The 18,427-nt window shown below is 41.2% G+C and overlaps 1 protein-coding gene across 1 annotated transcript in view; it reads right to left on the bottom strand.

The window, feature by feature from the left end:
* Positions 1–1,877: 1,877 nt before the first annotated feature.
* Brip1 (BRCA1 interacting helicase 1) overlaps positions 1,878–18,427 on the bottom strand; it is a 125,585-nt gene continuing 109,035 nt past the window's right edge. Inside the window, 4 exon segments of the mRNA XM_021645850.2 lie at positions 1,878–5,467; positions 5,470–6,003; positions 7,685–8,011; positions 17,926–18,008. Of these exon segments, the coding sequence (XP_021501525.2) occupies positions 5,376–5,467; positions 5,470–6,003; positions 7,685–8,011; positions 17,926–18,008 (1,036 nt within the window). The 3' untranslated portion in view covers positions 1,878–5,375.

Here is an 18,427-nt window from a genome sequence, read left to right as displayed (position 1 = left end):
GGTATCCTGTGTATAGCACAACTCTAAATGCAAAACAGATTCTCAATGTCAGATGGATGAATGGATAGGTAAATGGCAGTCATATAGAAAGCTGTCCCGACCCCCCTGAGACAGGGTTTCTCTGTGTAGCCCTGGATGTCCTAGAACTCAATCTGTAGACCAGGCTGGCTTTGAACTCAGACATGCACCTGTCTCTGCCTCCCAAGTGCTGGGATTAAAGCTGTGTGCCACCACTGCCCAGCCTAAAGCTCATTTTAAGTCACAATGTATAGGACAATTAATTGTATATCAAAAAATTAAATAATGAATTACACATCCTATATTTTCAATGTATAAAATATGATATACTATAAACATTTTCTTTGGATGTAAACAAGGAAAATCAATTTTGCGGCAGTTTTGTAATAGGAATCTAAGGCTTTTACAAAAACATAGCTAATCAATTAGTTGAAATACAACTCATATTTCAGAGTTCGACTATATCAGACTAATGCTGCTTATCTCAAACAATGTTGCAGAGACCCAAATTCTCTTGTAGATGAAGTTGGTAAAGGTACATCCTTGACTGTAAAGAAAATCCTGGCCCTCACCGAAGAGATAAAGGTTTAGTGATACAATTGGAGAAAGAGTTAGGATATGACTTTGGAAAAAAGAAAAGTTAAGAGTCTAGCAGTTGTCCATTGAAATAAGCACAAGTGAGAGCCAAGAAATGCATAATTACTAGACTTTCCACGCAATTCGGGTGTGGCAGCACATGCCTATCACCCCTGCGCTTGGTACAAGAAGGAAGCCCAGGAGTTCAAGATCCGTCCTAGCTACATATCAAATTTAAGGTCAGCCTGAGCTGCGTGAGGCGTGTCTAAAACTACAGAAACAACAAAACAGCAGAAGAAAAAGCTCCTTTCAATTCATTTAGTCAGCAAATATAACATTAGGGAAAACAAACACATTTGACTTCCACAGGATCTGAGTTCCAGTTCCAGCACCCATATATGGCATGTATGTATGCATGTGTGTGTATGTATGTAGTATATGTATAACTTTTACTATGTATGACTGCTAGGGACCGAACCTAGGGTCTCACACATACTCAGCATGAGCTCTACCACTGAGCTACACACATAGCTCCGGAAATGGTGGTACATGCCTGTGATCTCAGGGCTTGGGAGGCTGAGGGAGGAAGATTCTGTGTTTGACAATTTAGTGATTATCTTGTCTCAATAAATAAAAGTATTAGTTGTTTAAAAATGTTCCTTTAGTCAGTATGTCGGTTCGATTTTCAATCCTTCATTTCTGAAAAAAGCAAATTTCGTGTAACTCTAATGGAATGAGACTTGTTTATTAGAGTGGCGTTTGTTGTAACATGGGTAATTTTGGATCTAGTCCAAGAGTACTGAGTTACTAGAAAGGTGGCCATGCCAATGAGCTGATCCAATAGCTCAGATCCCACTGACATTATAACAAAGCCACAAAGTGAGACACAGGAAGCCAGGCTACTAATGGTCCCATCAAATAAAACCTTACTAAACAACTCTTTAGGAAAAGACATGAAAATCATTTAGGCCCAGTGGATCGTAGCATTGGTCACTTTTGTTCTAAATACCCCTTTCTATGATTTCTTGTTTCATAGTATGGATACTGCACAAGAAGCCTTTAGCTTCCGCCTGATATGGACTTACATTTTTTTTTTTAAATTAAGAAACATTCCATTATAAACACTTCTTTACAAAAGATACCAGTGCCTTTCCCTATGCAGAGAGACAAGACTACCAAAATTCATTAAAAATTATATTTCTGTGTAGCTCACTGATTAAAGAGAGTGAGAACTGTGAGGCAGTCCAATATAAAAACAATACCATTAGCTTTGGATGCCTACAAGGCCTTCTGATGGCCAGTCCTTCAAGTGATGTTACAACAGGCACTTTGCATGGAGACGTGCATAAACACTTCTGAAAGATTACTTTGTGTTTTCTTATAAGCAGAAAACATGGCAAAGCCCTACTTTAGAAAAATGTGGGAATGGCTCCTTTTTTAAATAATTATTGTATTGAATAGAAAGATCAAAAGAGGAGAAATAAACACACAGAAACAGTGCCCACTTTCAAGACCATGTAATAATAAAATGCACAGTAGGAACATAGTTAAGAGGCCCCATTAATTTCCTACACAATTTGAGAAAGCTTTAAGTGGTTCTTCAGCTACTGAGTCACGAAAAGAATCTACTCTTTAAATCGAACCTTTCTTTCACAAACAAAGGCCATTCTCCAACTAGTAGAGCTCACGGTACAAAACCTAAGTGCTGCATATACTTTCAGTCCTTGGAGAAATGCAATGTTAAATCATCCCTTCACATGTATTAAACACTCAAGACAAATTACTTGATAATTTCTACTACATATTTCAGAAGTTTGAAAAATAAACCAGCCAAAGAATGTTTCCTTTGATCACTAACAGTTCTTTGTTGTCAGTTGATCTGCCCATAGTTAGGGAAAGCCTCACAGAAGCCAGGGAGCACTGCAGAGGCTTGGCTGACCTCACTGGCTGTGACTTGCCATGTGCTAGGTACTCTTTTACAGGACTTCCCATGCTTCAATTTTAGCTTGAAAAACATCTTTTGTTATCACTAGTGAAAACAGTATATCTCCTACTCTCAAAAGGCCTGTAGTTTATTTGCTTTTTGGACGATCATCTTGCTAGAATGATGATCTGAGCAGACTCCTTGATCTAAAAAAAGTTAAACAATTTTGAAATACTGAGAGCTTGTGGAACATCTCTGCAAACTCCTCAGTAATATGCAGAGACTATTAGCTTTTGGAAAAAGTAATGCAGGGGAAGATAAAAGTGTGGTGGTTTGAATAGGTTCAGTCCCCATAAATGCATGTGCTTGAATGCTTGGCCCACAGGAGTGGCACTATTAGGAGGTGTGGCCTTGGAGGAAGTGCGTCACTGTGGGGGAGGGCTTTGAGGTCTCCTGTGCTCAAGCTATACCCAGTGTGGTACACGGTCTCCTTCTACTGCCTGTGGATCAAGATGTAGAACTCTCAGCTCCTCCAGCACTGTGTCTATCTGTGTGCTGCCATGATCATGGACTAAACCTCTGATACTGTAAGCCAGCCCCAATTAAATGTTGTCCTTTCTAAGAGTTGCTATGGTCATGATGTCTCTTCAGAGCAATGAAACCCAAACTAAGATGAATGATATCTGTGATTAAGTTGGGTACCTGGCTGTAAAATGATGTCTTTGACATTTTTCATGCAGTTTAATGATTCTTCTGAAGGTAATTTTAAGCTCGGTGTGATTCAGCACACTGTAAACCCAGCACATGGAAGGTGGAGACAGGAGGATTGGGAATTCAAGGCCAGAATGTAATACATGAAATCCCATCTTAAAACAAAAACAAAATACCCAACCAAACAACAACAAAAATAGAGCGAGGGGGGAAACAACTCCAAAGATACCAAAAATGTTTAAATTGTATCAGTTAAAATAAATATCCAGCTTTCTAAGTTACTGCACACATATTTATGTTCCCAGAATGTAGATAAGTAAGTCATCTGACCTTTTCTACACAGTGGTATGCTTTATTGTACGCATTTTGGAACAAAGCCGGACACAGAAAGAAAATACCAAGATATTCCTTTAAATTGCTTAAAGGGATTTGCAAGCCTTTATAGTATTTAAGTCCATATTTTATAAATGAAACTAATCCCATGAAAGGCGTGGTGCTGCCATATAAGCAGCAAGCCTGAGGCCCAGCGGGAACATTCTACCAGGAATTCTTTCCAGGACCAGCCTACTACAATAGAAGACATGGTTTCTCCTTTTCAAAAGAATGTAGAAATCACCTTCTAAATCTACAGATAGCTTACTTGGTAAGCAGTCAATTTTTATGTGTCAATTTTCAAATTTCATGTGTCAAATCTAAGTGCTATCAAAGCGAAGGCAAATACATAATACATGCATATGTGATAATTCACTTACCCAGATGAACGTAAAAATACAGTTACTGGGAGTTTTGACTTGATAATAAAGCACGCTTATAAAATTTCAATGTGGGCTGGAGACAGCCCAATGCTAGAACGCCTGCTTGGCATGCAAGGCCCTGGGGCTTGATTTCCAGCTACACATATAGACACCACACTCCCACTTCAAATCACCATAAACAGTCTTGAATAATCCAAATATTTTCTTTGGGGGGGAAAAAAATCAGTGGATGTAGTTTTGAAATGTCAGAGATGACCATCTTTTATAAAAATTTTTGATCAGATATAGTTCCAGCCTCTAAAACTTACACACACTCAAAATTCACAGTAGATTCTCGTTCTTTAAGAGACCATATTTCAGGGACTGTTTTTTATTTGTGTGTATATAAATGTGTATGTATGTAACATCTGTGTATTTATTAAATTTATATACTAGGGTTTCTATCTTAATAGTTACAGAATTAAAACTTTATTCTTGAATGTATCATGTCTTTGGTACTGCTAGGATCTGTGTATTATTTTCATGTGTGTGTATCTGTGTATGTGTAATGTGTCTCTGCACACATGTGTGTCATGGTCTGTGGGTATGTGTGAGGAGGACAGAGGTTAAAGCACACCATTTTCTGTGATGACAGTGAAGCAAAATAATTAGAATTGATATCTGGATTATTTCAAATGGCATTCTAGAACTGCATATAATTTTGTTTCTTATATTTTAGTTTTAGCAAACAACAAAAAAACCCCAGTTTCAATTAAATATGTATGCTCTTTCCTTTAATTTGTCTAATAAACTAGTTCTAAACAATTTTTTTTTCTTTTGACTTTGAAAGAGGGTTTCATTCCACAGCCCTGGCTGGCTCTGAGCCTATATTCCACAGGCTGGGAGAGTGGCTGTATGCTCCATTCCCAATCTAAGGCAGGCTAATGAAACGGCAAACTTTTGGAGATAAACTATGATTTCTAAAAACATCTTTTATGAATTTGAATTAAGATATACAGTAACATGGCTGAAGTGTGGCGAGATTTAACTGAGATTAATCTTTGTATATTAGCATGAAAACACATTAAGTGAACTATAAATTATGAGTCATTGTGTGCAATTGGAAGTGCCCCAGGAAACTAAATAAAAGAGGAAAGTACTCTGTATAGACTAATTAAAACTCTGTAATAAAGCTTGTTATTTTTGAACATAAAGTAAGTTTAAAATCTGATGAATTAAAATGAAAACTATATCTGAAAAATTAAAATGATAACATCTACCCAACGTACAAATTACTATTTACACAACAAGGCTTAACAAAAGCCTGACAGCATTACCTAATACTGGGGCCTCCCCTACTGCTTATAGGTCCCCATGTCTATTCATGAGCTGTCCCCAGCTCTAACTCACTTCTACAAGTTGTCAGCTTTGTTCTCTTCCACTGCTGTGACTCCATTCAACTTTGTGTCTGTGAGACTTTCGACTTTCACTTTTGTCCGAATTCAGCTACAGTTTCAACTAGTTCAATGTTTTCTTCGTCTGTATCGACGGGATCAAAAAGTTCAGGTGTGAAACATTCAGAGTCCTCTTCTTCAACAGCGTCTTCTGAACTGGAGCACTCGGCTTCTGGAGACGATTCGCCATCCGGCTGGAGGTCTTTCTCAGAGCGCAACAGCTGTTTGCCATGGCTCTTAGCAGGAGTAACGTCAGCCTTCACTGATGAAATCATGATTTCTGGCTGGGGGCAAGGTGCGAATGGTGTGTCTGCTGCTTCATTTGAGGGTACACATTTACCTGTGAGTGGCAAAGCAGTTTTATTTTCTGTTTTGGAGGTGGACAAACCAGAGGCATGGTTCTCTGATGCCTTGAGAACAGGTGTGCAGTCCTTTACTTTACTAGTGAAATGCTGTCTCAGAGAATTAAAGATAGGCCAGCTGACCGGCTCTATTTGTTTTCCGAAAGTTGGGCTTGAGGATCTGGAAATCATATTTTTTTCTGTTTTCACTGTCTGAACAGACTCTTCTCTTAGTAGTGGATCACCTAAGAATGCAAACATTTAATTGTCAACTCTGTGTCGCTAGGTCACCCAGTGAGTTAAAGCGTTTTTTTATTAGAAATACTTTAACAGCAGTATAAAACGCACGGCTCAGCACCCACCACCACTTTCATCTCAGAAGTTCAAGGAGAGAATGTTAACCCTGGAGAGAACAGCAGATCTCCAGCACTTCCTGGCCTGAGTTATAATGTGGTTTGCAAATGGTCATATAAGTGCAATGAAGAGCACAACGCTGGCTGAGAAGAGGAAGGATGAAAAAGGAGGAGGAGGATGACCCAGGGAAGGGAGGAGAGGGGCACTGCCTGGGACAGCCCTACTGTGTGGAGCAACGCCCTAGTATGCGCGAGACTCCAGCACTGAACGGGGAAAAAGAAATGGAGAAATCTGGCTCAAAAATCCACTAATCAGTGACTAAGAAAAACTGCCCAGGACTAACCCTCTTTTTTTAAAAAAAAGGACACCGAGGATTGCAAGGCTATGTGTGCTGTTTCTCAAATTATAAAGTTGGTCAGCATATAAGATCAGAAATGGATCCTGAGCTTCCTGATAATCACTCTAGCAGCCCTGATGATACTCTGATGCTTACTTAAAAGCACAGCACAAAAGATTTGAATAGGTATGTTAAGCTGCACTGATACACAAATTAAAATTATATCCGGTCACCAGAATACGGCAGGGTTTTTTTTGTTGTTGTTGTTACAGGGAAGATAGCAAATATTTTAGGTTTTGTGGTCTATATTATGTCTTCCTCAACTATTCAAGTATGATATTCTAGGATGAGAATATAATTACTCAACTTTTTTGTTTTTTTGTATTGTGTAAAAGCAAATGAATATGACCTAGCTGCATTACACTTCAAACATAAAACAAGCCAACAGGATGGGCTAGGGTTCACCAGTCCCTGATATAGACAAAGATTTCTAACATTTTAAAACATTATTTTTTATTATTTAGAACAAATGACTCATATCTCAGGTTCAAAGAAGGGGCGGTTCTAAATGGGAGTTTTAGTTTACGGAGGCTGGCCTTTTCTCAATTTAATGCTTCCATGTTACTATTCCTTCCATCTAAAGCTTCACATTTATTTATCACGCGTGCGGTGTCGGGGGCACACAGCATGGCACCTAAGTGGAGCTCACAGGACACCTTGCAGAAGTAGGCTCATTCTTTCTGGATTCCAGGGGTCAAATGTGAGCACCTTTTCCTGCTGAGCCATCCTGCCAGTGCTGGCCTGGGATTCCTAGTTCTCTTACCTCAGCCCCCAGTCTGTTGAGATTATTGAGATAACCAGTTTATAAAGCCTTTAAAACTATGCCTACCATCTGCATAGCGTTTTACAATGCTATGATATTTATTATCTTCTTTGAGTTTTACAATCAAGCTGAGAGGGTCAGGTAGGGAGGTTATTCACTTTTCTACCATAACCTTAGTGGCTTTATTCACAATCATACTAGAAAGCGGCAAAGCCAATGGGAACCATAAAATGCACTTTGGTATCCTAACAAAGGTCTATCCTCATTCAAACATACTGTATTACTTTATGAACACTTCATGTGATAAACCAGTATATTTCAGGAAATTAATCTGTACCTAAATCAGTATCCTTTCACTTTCATATAATGAAAGATTTTTCTGTCTACTGTAAACGGGCAGAATTCAACGTACTTTTCTCCCTTCTGGACACACCGTGACGTGGCGCTGGTGGGTTTTTAGCAGCCGCCTGGGGATCCCGAGGCTCCTGGACATGCTCTTTTGCTTCTTCTTTTCTCAATTTTTCTGGCGATGGATGGCTTGCTTCTGCCACACGTGTAAGAGTGCTATCCTCCAAACAGGACACTTCCAGAGAGGACCCATTGTCTTTTATACAGTTGTTATATTTTTTGGGTCTATTAGTAACTTTCTGGTGTCTTTCAGAAAACTCAGTCAGGGACTCCAGGGCGCTGGCAAAGGTCGAGTGGTGCTGAATCTGCTGCCGCACCCACTTAGAAAGTCCTAAGAAACAGTGCATCCAAGGGAGAGACCGGTTACCTAGTTACCAAAATATTTACATGCTAAGATGAACTTTACGTTTTCTAGTGAAGCAACATAATTTGCATTTCGACATATGGAATAGTTTTCAATCTTTGAATACTGTATATATATTTTCATGTACATGAGTTATGAAGGATTATGGCTTGAAAAATGAATCATCAGTTTCACAATCCTGAAAGCTGGGAATGTAGGAAGGATGCCCAACCCACCCAGTCAAGAGTGCAGCCTCACAGTGCATTGCGGAGCACCAGCCGTTTGCTGCTGTGCTCGGGGAACCCACCGGGAACGGGAGCCAGCTGCTGGTGCCGGCGTCTCAGGACACACCGGGCGCCAGCCAGGAGAAGGGCAAACCACACTAAGGTGCATTGTCAGCAGCCCGGGCGCTGCTTTCACAGTACTGTGAGGCTGAAGCACTGGATGCTGGGGAATGTCTATATTTCTCAGCTCAGAGTAACTCCAGAATATGACAAATTGAGTGCTATCAAAATTCCTCAAAACTGGGCCAGCAATGTGACTCCATGGGTGTATGTCCTGTGCAAGCCCGATGGCCTGAGTTCAACCCCTGGAACCCATGTGAACGTGGAAGGAGAGAAGAGACTCTGCCAAGTGGTCCCCGACACCTACACATGCACCATTGCACCATGCCACCCTTACCCTACATCAGATGCTCCTATACAGTAATAATAAATAAAGTAAAAGCTACCCCCCCCCAGCTGACTCTCACTAACACGCAGGGTTAGAAACACAACTTCCCATGCATTCCCATGCAAATTGAAATTTGGCTCCTTTTCTAAGAATAAATTCAGGATTCTAGTCTCAAAGGTTATTTTGTCCTTTTCCCACTAATTCCTTAAACTCCTTTGGAAGTGGAAGAAGCGACACGTTCCCATGGAAAGTCGTATCTATCCAAATTGTTATTTGTTTATACAACAATGAACAGACAAGAGATATTACTTCATCAGGGACACATTAAAATGGTATATGAAACTGTGTAAAACGAACCATACTAAGAGTGTAAGGTGTTTTGTAGTATGGTTTGTTTTACATCAAAATAAAAAAAAATCTGGATTTAAAAAATATCTGGACTGTGCTATGCCCAGTGGTGCATGCCTGTAATCCCAGCACTCGGGAGACAGAGGCAGGTGGATTTCTGAGTTCAAGGCCAGCCTGGTCTATAAAGCAAGTCCAGGACAGCCAGGGCTACCCAGAGAAATACCTTCTTAAAAAACAAACAACAAGTCTTTGACTTCCTTGGTTAGGGTTACTCCGAGGTACCTTATGTCATTTGTGGCTATTGTGAAGGGTGTTGTTTCCCTAATTTCTTTCTCAGCCCTTTTGTCTTTTGTATACAGGAGGGCTACTGATTTTTTTGAGTTAATTTTGTATCTGGCCACTTTGCTGAAGGTGTTTATCAGCTGTAGGAGTTCCCTGGTAGAGTTTTTGGGGTCACTCACGTATACTATCATATCATCTGCAAATAGTGATAATTTGACTTCTTCCTTTCCAATTTGTATCCCCTTGATCTCCTTCAACTGTCTTATTGCTCTAGCAAGGACTTCCAGCACTATGTTGAAGAGATATGGAGAGAGTGGGCAGCCTTGTCTTGTCCCTGATTTCAGTGGGATTGCTTTAAGTTTCTCTCCGTTCAGTTTGATGTTGGCTATAGGCTTGCTGTATATCGCCTTTAGTATGTTTAGATATGTGCCTTGCATCCCTGATCTCTCCAATACTTTAAACATGAATGGATGTTGGATTTTGTCAAATGCTTTTTCAGCATCTAGGGAGATTATCATGTGGTTTTTTTCTTTCAGTTTGTTAATATGGTGGATCACATTGATGGATTTCCGTATATTGAACCACCCCTGCATACTTGGGATGAAGCCTACTCTTTGATCACCTCCCCCTGGGGGGGAGCAGCCTTACCAGGCCATAGTAGAGGACAATGCAGCCACTTTTGATGTGAACTGATTGACTAAGATCAGAAAGGAGAGGAGAACCTCCCCTATCAGTGGACTTGGGGAGTGGCATGCATGCAGAGGGAGGAGGGAGGGAGAATTGGGAGGGGAGGAGGAAGGGGCTTATGGGGGGGATGCAGAATGAATAAAGTGTAATTGATGAAAAAAAGTTAATAAAACATGTAACTTAGTTACAAAAAAACAAAAACAAAAACAAAACAAACAACAACAGCAGAATACCTAGATTATCATGAAATAAATATTCCCTGGATAATGCTGCAAAAAAGTGGCATTGTCTTTTGAAACGATTTATTCATTTGGGCACAAGCCTGTGTGCATGTGTTATACGGCCAGTGTGCTCTTGAGGGTTGGAGGCCGATATTGGGTGTCTTCCTGTGTAAAGGTTATTCAACACCTTATTTTTTGAGACAAAGTCTCTTCTCACTGAACTTAGAGCTCACAGTTTTGGCTACACTGATTGGCCAAAGCAAGTTTCCAAGATGGGCTAGTCTCCTTCCCTGCATTGTTACCACAAATGAATGCGCAGAAGCTGGCTTTCACAAGTGTGCTGAGAATCTGCACTCAGGTCCTCATGCTTGAACAGCATTTATCCACTGAGCCATCTTCCTGGCCCAAAAGTCACCATGATGCTACAAACTTAAAGAAGGTAGGACAGGGCTTCATGTAACCGAAATTACTATGTTGTAATCTCAAGTATATCTCTTTCTTTTAAAAAATATTTATTAACTTATGTATATGCGTGTTGTCTTCCTGTACATCTGCATGACAGAACAGGACATCAGCTCTCACTATAGAAGGTTCTGAGATAGCATGTAGTTGCTGGGAATTGAACTCAGAACCTCTGAAAGAGCAACCAGTGCTCTTAACCACTGAGCCATCTCTCCAGCTCTCAAGTTGATTTCTTTAGTGTTCTTAAAATAGAATTTTTCTGAGTTATCTATTTAGGAAAATGAAATTTAAATAAAAATTGCTATTAAAATAAATTTATGCATCATGTTCATATTACCAAAATACGGAAGCACTTTGAAATAAAATATTTGAGTTTTTATTTTTTTAAGGAAAAGCACTAACATTAACTTTATTTTGAAAAAAAAAAAGATATCAAATGAAAATGTGAAATTCTCTGAAACGGAAAAATCTTAGTACTAGAGTTTCTTAATTTTGATCTTTTTGACTAATCAGAGGTCTTTTTGGCAGCCGTGGCTGCTGGCCCCTGAACACGTACATGGCAGGGCCTGAGCTCCACCTGCTGACTGAACACCAGTACTTAGTGTTTCTTTCACTTGCTGCTGGGTCTGAGGCCCTGCTTTGCTCAGACACAAAGAAGTGCAGAAAAAAACTAAAAGCAACATTTTCTGCTTTAAATCTTTACAGCTCCCTGAAAGCAAGCCTGATTCTGGTTAGTGGGAATTCCTCATGTTTGATCTCATGATTCAAATTCTCATTTTAATTATTCATCTTTAAAAATGAAGCTATACAGCTCTGGAGATATGGCTTAGTTAATACAGTGCTTCTTGACAAATATGGAGACCTGAATGGAGCCCTTAGAACTCATATAAAAAGCTGGGAGTGACGGCACATGTAATCCCGGTGCTGAGGAAGTGGAAACATGAAGAACCCTGGGACTTGCTGCCTGGCCAGTCCAGCCTAATGAGCGAGCCCCACGCCAGTGAAACCCTCTTTCAAAAAACAAGCTGACAGCTTCTGATGAACCACACCCGAGGTTGACATCCACACACACGTACACACATGCATTTGCATTCCCACACATACACACAGGCACACACAGAGACATACATACACAAATAAGTAATAAAAAGAGAAGGTATAAAATACAAAAGATTTATGACTACAGAATAGGAAACCCCAGATCTCAGGTTCCTCCTATAGAAACATGGATTCAATAATTCATGGACCAAATCCCTTTATGAGAAATCCAGACACGAGTTAAAGTGTTCTGGAACCCAGGCTAGCACAAAACCAGTTGCATCAAAGCAAGCAGGGAAATGTGTGGAACCTTCTCACTATAGTCCCTGTCGTGGAGATTGGGAGTGATATCCCTGGAGAGAAGACCAGAGAGTAGGCCCACAATTCTGAAGCATTTGCTTCTGTCCTGTCTGTCTTGAAGTGCTGATATGAACAGGCAGACTCATGCCTGGAGACTACCGAGCACAAAAGAGCTGCACAAGGCTACTGCTCCAGAATGATAGTACAGGAGACAGAGGCTGGTACAGCCCAGCTGCACTTGAGGAAAGAGACTAGTGTGTGATAGATGCTGGCTTTCCACTGAACTGCCTAGGACTAGATTCCCTTAGTCATTAGGGAGTACAGAATTATGTGGCACAGAGGCCACTGGGAACAAGAGCTGGATGCGGAACATGCCGCTGCTTTAGAGGCCTCACAATATAAGAGACAGACACACGTGTACAAGAGATCCTGATATCCAGGGAGAGGAAGAGGGCAAAGAGAGAAACCAGCCTTCTCATCAGGTATCCAGAAGTCCAGAGACTGTAGATCTGAACAAAAGATCTGAGGGGCTACCAGATGCCTAGCAAGGCTGATGAGCAAAGGGCTTCTGTGTGATGCTGGTTTAGTAAGAACACTGAGAGGCAACTGTCTTATCACATGTATGGAGGCCAACGCAACTTTACAAAGACATATGGGACGTAGTGCCGCCATAGAACAAGCGAGCTGCGAAAAGCATGAGAGCAGGAGAAAGGGGAGAGGGAGTAAGAGCGCGTATGAGAATTAATCATCAAAGAGATAAAGAATGAAAAAACAAAAGAACCAAATTCTGGAGTAGAAATGCCTGGTGGGCTCAACCATGGATTTGATCAGGTGGAGGAACAGACTTTAACAAACTCTAAGATCGTCTAAACATACAGTCAGAGGAACAAATACGGGGGAAAAAAAAAGTGAAGCAAGCCTAAGGGAGTTATGGGACAACCATTAAGCAGAACAGTGTTATTTTGAGTCCTGGAAGAAGTACAACAGTTAGGAAGCTCATTTATAGAAAGGGGAAAGGAGGGTTAGCAATTTGAATCTGACCTTGGCTACAGAACAAATTTAAAGCCAGTCTAAGCTGCTTGAAGCTCACAAAACAAAACAAATACAGGCACACACCTTTAATTAGAGCACTCTGGATGTAGAGGCAAGTAGATTTCTGAATTTGAGGCTAGCCTGGTCTACATAGTAAGTTCTAGGCCAGCCAGGGCTGCAGAGTAAGAGCTTGTCTCAAAACAGCAAAAACAAACAAAAAGTTGAGTATTGCAAAATGGCTTCATGCTTGTAATACCAGTATTTGGAAAGCCAAGTAGACAAATTGTTATAAGTCCAGGGCCACCCTGGGGTACACAGTGAGTTCTAGGCCAGTTTAGTACACAGAGTAAGTCTCTTTTTTAAAAAAAAAGCAATAAAAAAAAAATAAAGATTCTAATCGAATTGTCTAAGGAAGCCGGAGAAAATTTAAAAACAGCAAGAGAAAAGCAATCTATCATATGCAAGTAGGCTTCCAAAGACTGTCAATGATACCGGAGGAGAAATCTCACAAGCTACAAGGGAATGAGATGATATATTCAAAATGCTGAAAAGAAAAGTCCCAAACTACTAACAGGAATGCTATATCTGGCAAAACTGTCCATCTAAATGCAGGCGAGATAAAGACTTTCCCAGATTGTAAAGGCCAAGGAGCTCATGACCACTAGAACGTCTTCGTAACTAGTAAGGGAACACAGTAGCACATGAAAGTGCAGCCTGCTGGAGAAGGTAAATGTATAGACGGTTACCAAGTACTCAAGTACAGTAATGACACTTCCTCCCCCATTTCCCATGCTGAGGACTAACCCAAGACCCATGTATGCCAGGCAAGTACTTGACCACTGAGCTACATCCAAGTATCACAAACCACTTTCAATTTTGGGACAGAATCTAAAGGTATAAAAATAATAATCAGTATAAAAAAATAAGTAGATAGATACATAATTTTAGAAGGGTTAATTTGTGACTTTAACATAAATGTTGGTGATAAAATAAATGTTCGGAGTAGGGAGAGGCCTCAGTGGGTAAAAGCACTTACCATATAACAGTAAGGAACTGAGTTTTAATTCCCAGAACCCATGTAAAAGCCAGATGAGCAATCCCTGCCCTCCTACAGGGATGACGGGAGGCAGATGAATCTCCAGAAGCCTTGGTCCAGCTAAACTGTACACAGTGAGGAACAACAGGGACCTTGCTTCAAACAAGGTAGAAGGTGAGGACAGATATCCTAGGATGTCCTCTAACCCCTACACATGCACGGCATGTTTATGCCCAGGCTCACACATGAACGCATCATCCCCCCACACTGTATACTCCCCCCCACGCACACACACAGTAAATGTTTAGCAAAGCATAAGGGGTTGTACAGCTTATTAGGGGAAGCTCATTAAGACGTAGGATGTTCTAAACAAGAGGCTCTCAACCTTCCTATCGCTGTAACCTTTTAATGCAGTTCCTCATGTTGTGGCGTGTGGTGAGAATTTTGTTTTGTTTCAAAGTTATGTGAATGCGTTTTTGTTTTAATCTTAGGTGAGGGGTACGGGGCTGCTTCAGACTGTGCACAGCAGCTAACTATTATTTGTCTCATGCTCTGGCAGGGGCTTGCTTTTGCGAGCTGAAGCTAGTTTACATATGGAATTCTGGGGACTCTCCCTGCTGCTGCTTTTGCTGGTTGCTGATCGCTGTTCACTGGCTGGCTGGAGATATCCTGACAATGAACACTGGATTTGTCCCAAGAAATGCAACACTACTAATCGGCAGCAAGTAATCTAAAGAGATCTACAGCCTCTTTCCCCTCTACCCTTCTTTCTCTCCTACCAGGTGTTAGGGGGTTGGAAGGGATTGGGGTGGTGAAGGATGGTAGGTAAAAAGAACCCAATAAAGTAGCCAAACTCCCTCTACAGTGGTGACCTCCCAACCATAAAATTATTTTCCTTGCTACTTCATAACTGTAATTTTGCTGTTGTTATGATTGTAAGGTAAATAAATATCTGATATGCGATTTTACCTTGTAAAATGGTCTTTGGACACCGCCCTCCCCCCCCCAAAGTGGTTGCAACCCACAGGTTGAGAAGCACTGTTCTAAAGGGAGGTAAAGCATTTCTGTCAGCACCAGAAGCAAACACCTCAAAGGCCTCTGAAGTTCCTGAAACTGACCAGACGCAGCAGCTGCCTCCTCCTCTAGGTATAGAAGCAGTAAGAAGCGCTGAAAAATACTCTCAGACTAGCCAAGCTGCCTGGAAGAGGCAGGGACCAGCTGAGCTCCCAAAGAGGCAGGTTCCAGCCAATCTGCTTGGAAGAGGTTCAGACCTACTGAGCTACCTGGAAAAGACTCTCCATTCTGGCGAGCTGCCTCGGGCTGAGCAGTGAGCTCCTGGTTTCCAGCTTTTGAGAGCTGTCACCCGAGCCTGAGGTAGGCTTTTAGCGATGCAGCTGTCTGAGCGACTCCCATTCCTGTTTTGGCTCACTAAGCTGGATTTTGGTAGTACCCTTACTTTGGTCTACTGTTGGTTCTCTATTCATGTCTTCCCAGGAATAGTGTCACACAATAGCAGGATACACAATTGACATACAACAACCTGTAGCTTTCCCTTATACGAGAAACAAACATGCTTATAAGCCCTGAGTACCAGGGACAGAGGCAGAAAGACAATGAATTTCAGGCCAGCTTAAATTATATATAGTAAATTCTAGGCCAGTCTGGATTGCACAGCAAGATCTTATCTCAAACAACAAACTAAAAATAAAGATTCTCAGGCCAGAAACAATGGTGCACACCTATAATCCCAGCATTCAGGAGGTTCAGGTAAGAGAAACTCAAGTTTAGGCCAGGCTGGGCTATATAGAAAATTTCAGATCAGCTTTAGCTTCCTAGCAAAGTACCGTTTCAACAAACCAAAGAGAAATAAGGGAAAAGATTCTGGGAAAACAGGACATGCATATACAAACAGTTGAAATTAGATCTTTAATTCTTTTTTTTTTTTCCTCGAGATGGTGTTTCTTATGTAGCCCTGGCTGTCCTAGAACTGCCTTTGTAGACCAGGCTGGCCTTGAACTCACAGAGGTCTGCTTGTCTATGCCTTCCCAGGGCTGGGATTACAGGTGTGTGCCATCAGTAGATCTTTATTCTTAACCGAACACAAAAAATTTACTGAAAATCTACTCTGAATTAAGCCTAAGCCCGACACTATAAAAATCATAGGAGAAAAAAAAAAAAAAGAGGAAATCTTCAATTTATTGCTCTTCATAGGTATCTGTTGATCTAGAATTTACGTATGATCCAGTGACCTCATTCTTCAATATGCTAAAGAAGTGTCCACTCACCATGTTCCATGTAGTCCCCAGTACCCAACAGGTGGAACCCACCTAAATGCCCACTTAGAGATAAAGAGAGAATTATGCATCCTCCCTTGGATCCTCTATGTTCTTATCTTCTTTGGTGCATAAATCTCACTCAGAAAGGGTGAGAGACTAGACAGAGGTAGTAGCTGAAGAGAGGGAACAAGGTAGGAGAGGTGGCAAAGAGAGATATGAGGGTAGATATCGGACCTGGGAAGAATGAGGGTGAAAGGACAGAAGGTCTGTAGAGAAAAGAAAAACTGAGGGTTGGGGTATCTCCGAAACAAGCTGGAGACCTAAGTCAGGGTAGGCTCCTGGGAGGATATGAAGGGGACTCAAGCAGGGACTCCTAGAAGCAGAGGCCATAAAGACTGAAGAGGACACCCACTAACTACACTAGTCTCCTAGCAGAGGGAGGGAAACACCCACCCACCCACAGAAACTTGCCTTCAAGATGTGCAGGGATAAGGATGGAGCAGATAGAGCAGAAATTGAGGGAATGCCCAACCAGTGCCTGAGTCAACCAAAGACCCATCCTATCAGAGAGTGCCAACCCAATACTGTGAACAATACTCTGCTAAACTTGCAGACAGGAGCCTGACAGAGTTGTCTTACCCAGCAGCACCTCAAAATAGATGCTGAGACTAACAGCCAAGCACTGGGCGATGCATAGGGAAATTGGGAGGAAAGAGAAAAGGACCTGGAGGTGACAGGAGCTCCACAAGAAGACCAACAAAGCCAACCAAACAGGGCCCAGAGGGGCTTGCTGAGACTGAAGCATCAACCAAGGACCATGCACGGACTGGACGTAGGCCTCCTACAAAGGTGTAGTAGATGAGCAGCTTAGGTCTCATGTGGGTCCTCTAGTAAGGAAAATGTGGACTTCATCAAACTCACTTGCTGGCTTTTTGATCACTTTCCCCTGGTGGAACTGTCTTACCAGGCCACAGGAAAAGAGGACATGCTCAGTCCTGATGCAACTTGATGAGCTGGGGTGGATGGGAAAGGGAACTCTACTTTTCTAAGGAAAAGGGGAGAAGGCTAGGAAAGGGATGAGAGGAAGAATGGGACTTGGAGGGGAGGAGGGATGTAAAGAGAAAAAAAAATGAGGAAAAAAAAGAGAGATGGATGGAGAAATGCACCCTGCACACACTGTATTACCCAGCCATAGACAATAAGAAAGTTTTTTGGATACTTCAAGATGGAGGAACCTTGAGGATAGTATACTAAGTGAAACATGGCAGTCACAGAAGACAAATAGCTCATGATTCAACTTTACACGAGCTGTTGAAGTTGCCGAACTCAAAGGAGAAATGGCGGTTGTTCCTGTATGGGGGAGAACAAAATGGGGCACTGATGGCCAATAAGTGTAGAGTCTCAGGTATTAAGACTACAAGTTCTATAGATCTAATGTACAGTTGTTTATAGTTAGTATTACACAAAGAAGCAGATCTCGTGGCTTTTCTTAAAAACCAGTAAGGGAAAACAAAGCCCATTAGTAATTTTTACCTTAGAGAGTCTTACCCGATGTATAACGGTTTGGATTGTTATTGAAGCGATCATCCACTAGGATAAGAGCTCCCCAATCATTTTTGTGTCGAATACACCTACGAAAAAGGGGACAATAAAACATTGAAAATAAAGCCAGATTTCCCAAGGGATAATTAAGAAAATGGTGTGTCATCTATTTATTACTGTAACCAGTTCGGTCTGTTTAAGTCATTTAGTCGCTCAACTGATTTTCAGAATGAGAAATGTAACGATCTCTGTCTGCCACTGTCTCTCTTCTCCCTCTTTCTCACTCTGAAGTTTGACATTTTTACTCCTTCACTGAGATGGGAATTTGGGAGAATGAAGATAAATAAATGTTTAACTTTTACAGTTTAACATTTTAAAATTTCATATGACATTCTTCTTTGACATTATTTTAAAGTAAGCTAAAGTTTCCAGGACAACAGATCATATAATGTAAGGCAGAACAGGAAGAAGTTAAATACTGTCAATACTATAGAAGAGTGTTGAAAAT

The sequence above is a fragment of the Meriones unguiculatus genome, chromosome 7 (genome assembly GCF_030254825.1).
Source record: "Meriones unguiculatus strain TT.TT164.6M chromosome 7, Bangor_MerUng_6.1, whole genome shotgun sequence".
NCBI classification, from domain to species: Eukaryota; Metazoa; Chordata; class Mammalia; order Rodentia; family Muridae; genus Meriones; species Meriones unguiculatus.
Note: the sequence above shows the minus strand (reverse complement) of the source record. Positions and strands in the feature narration are given on the sequence as shown.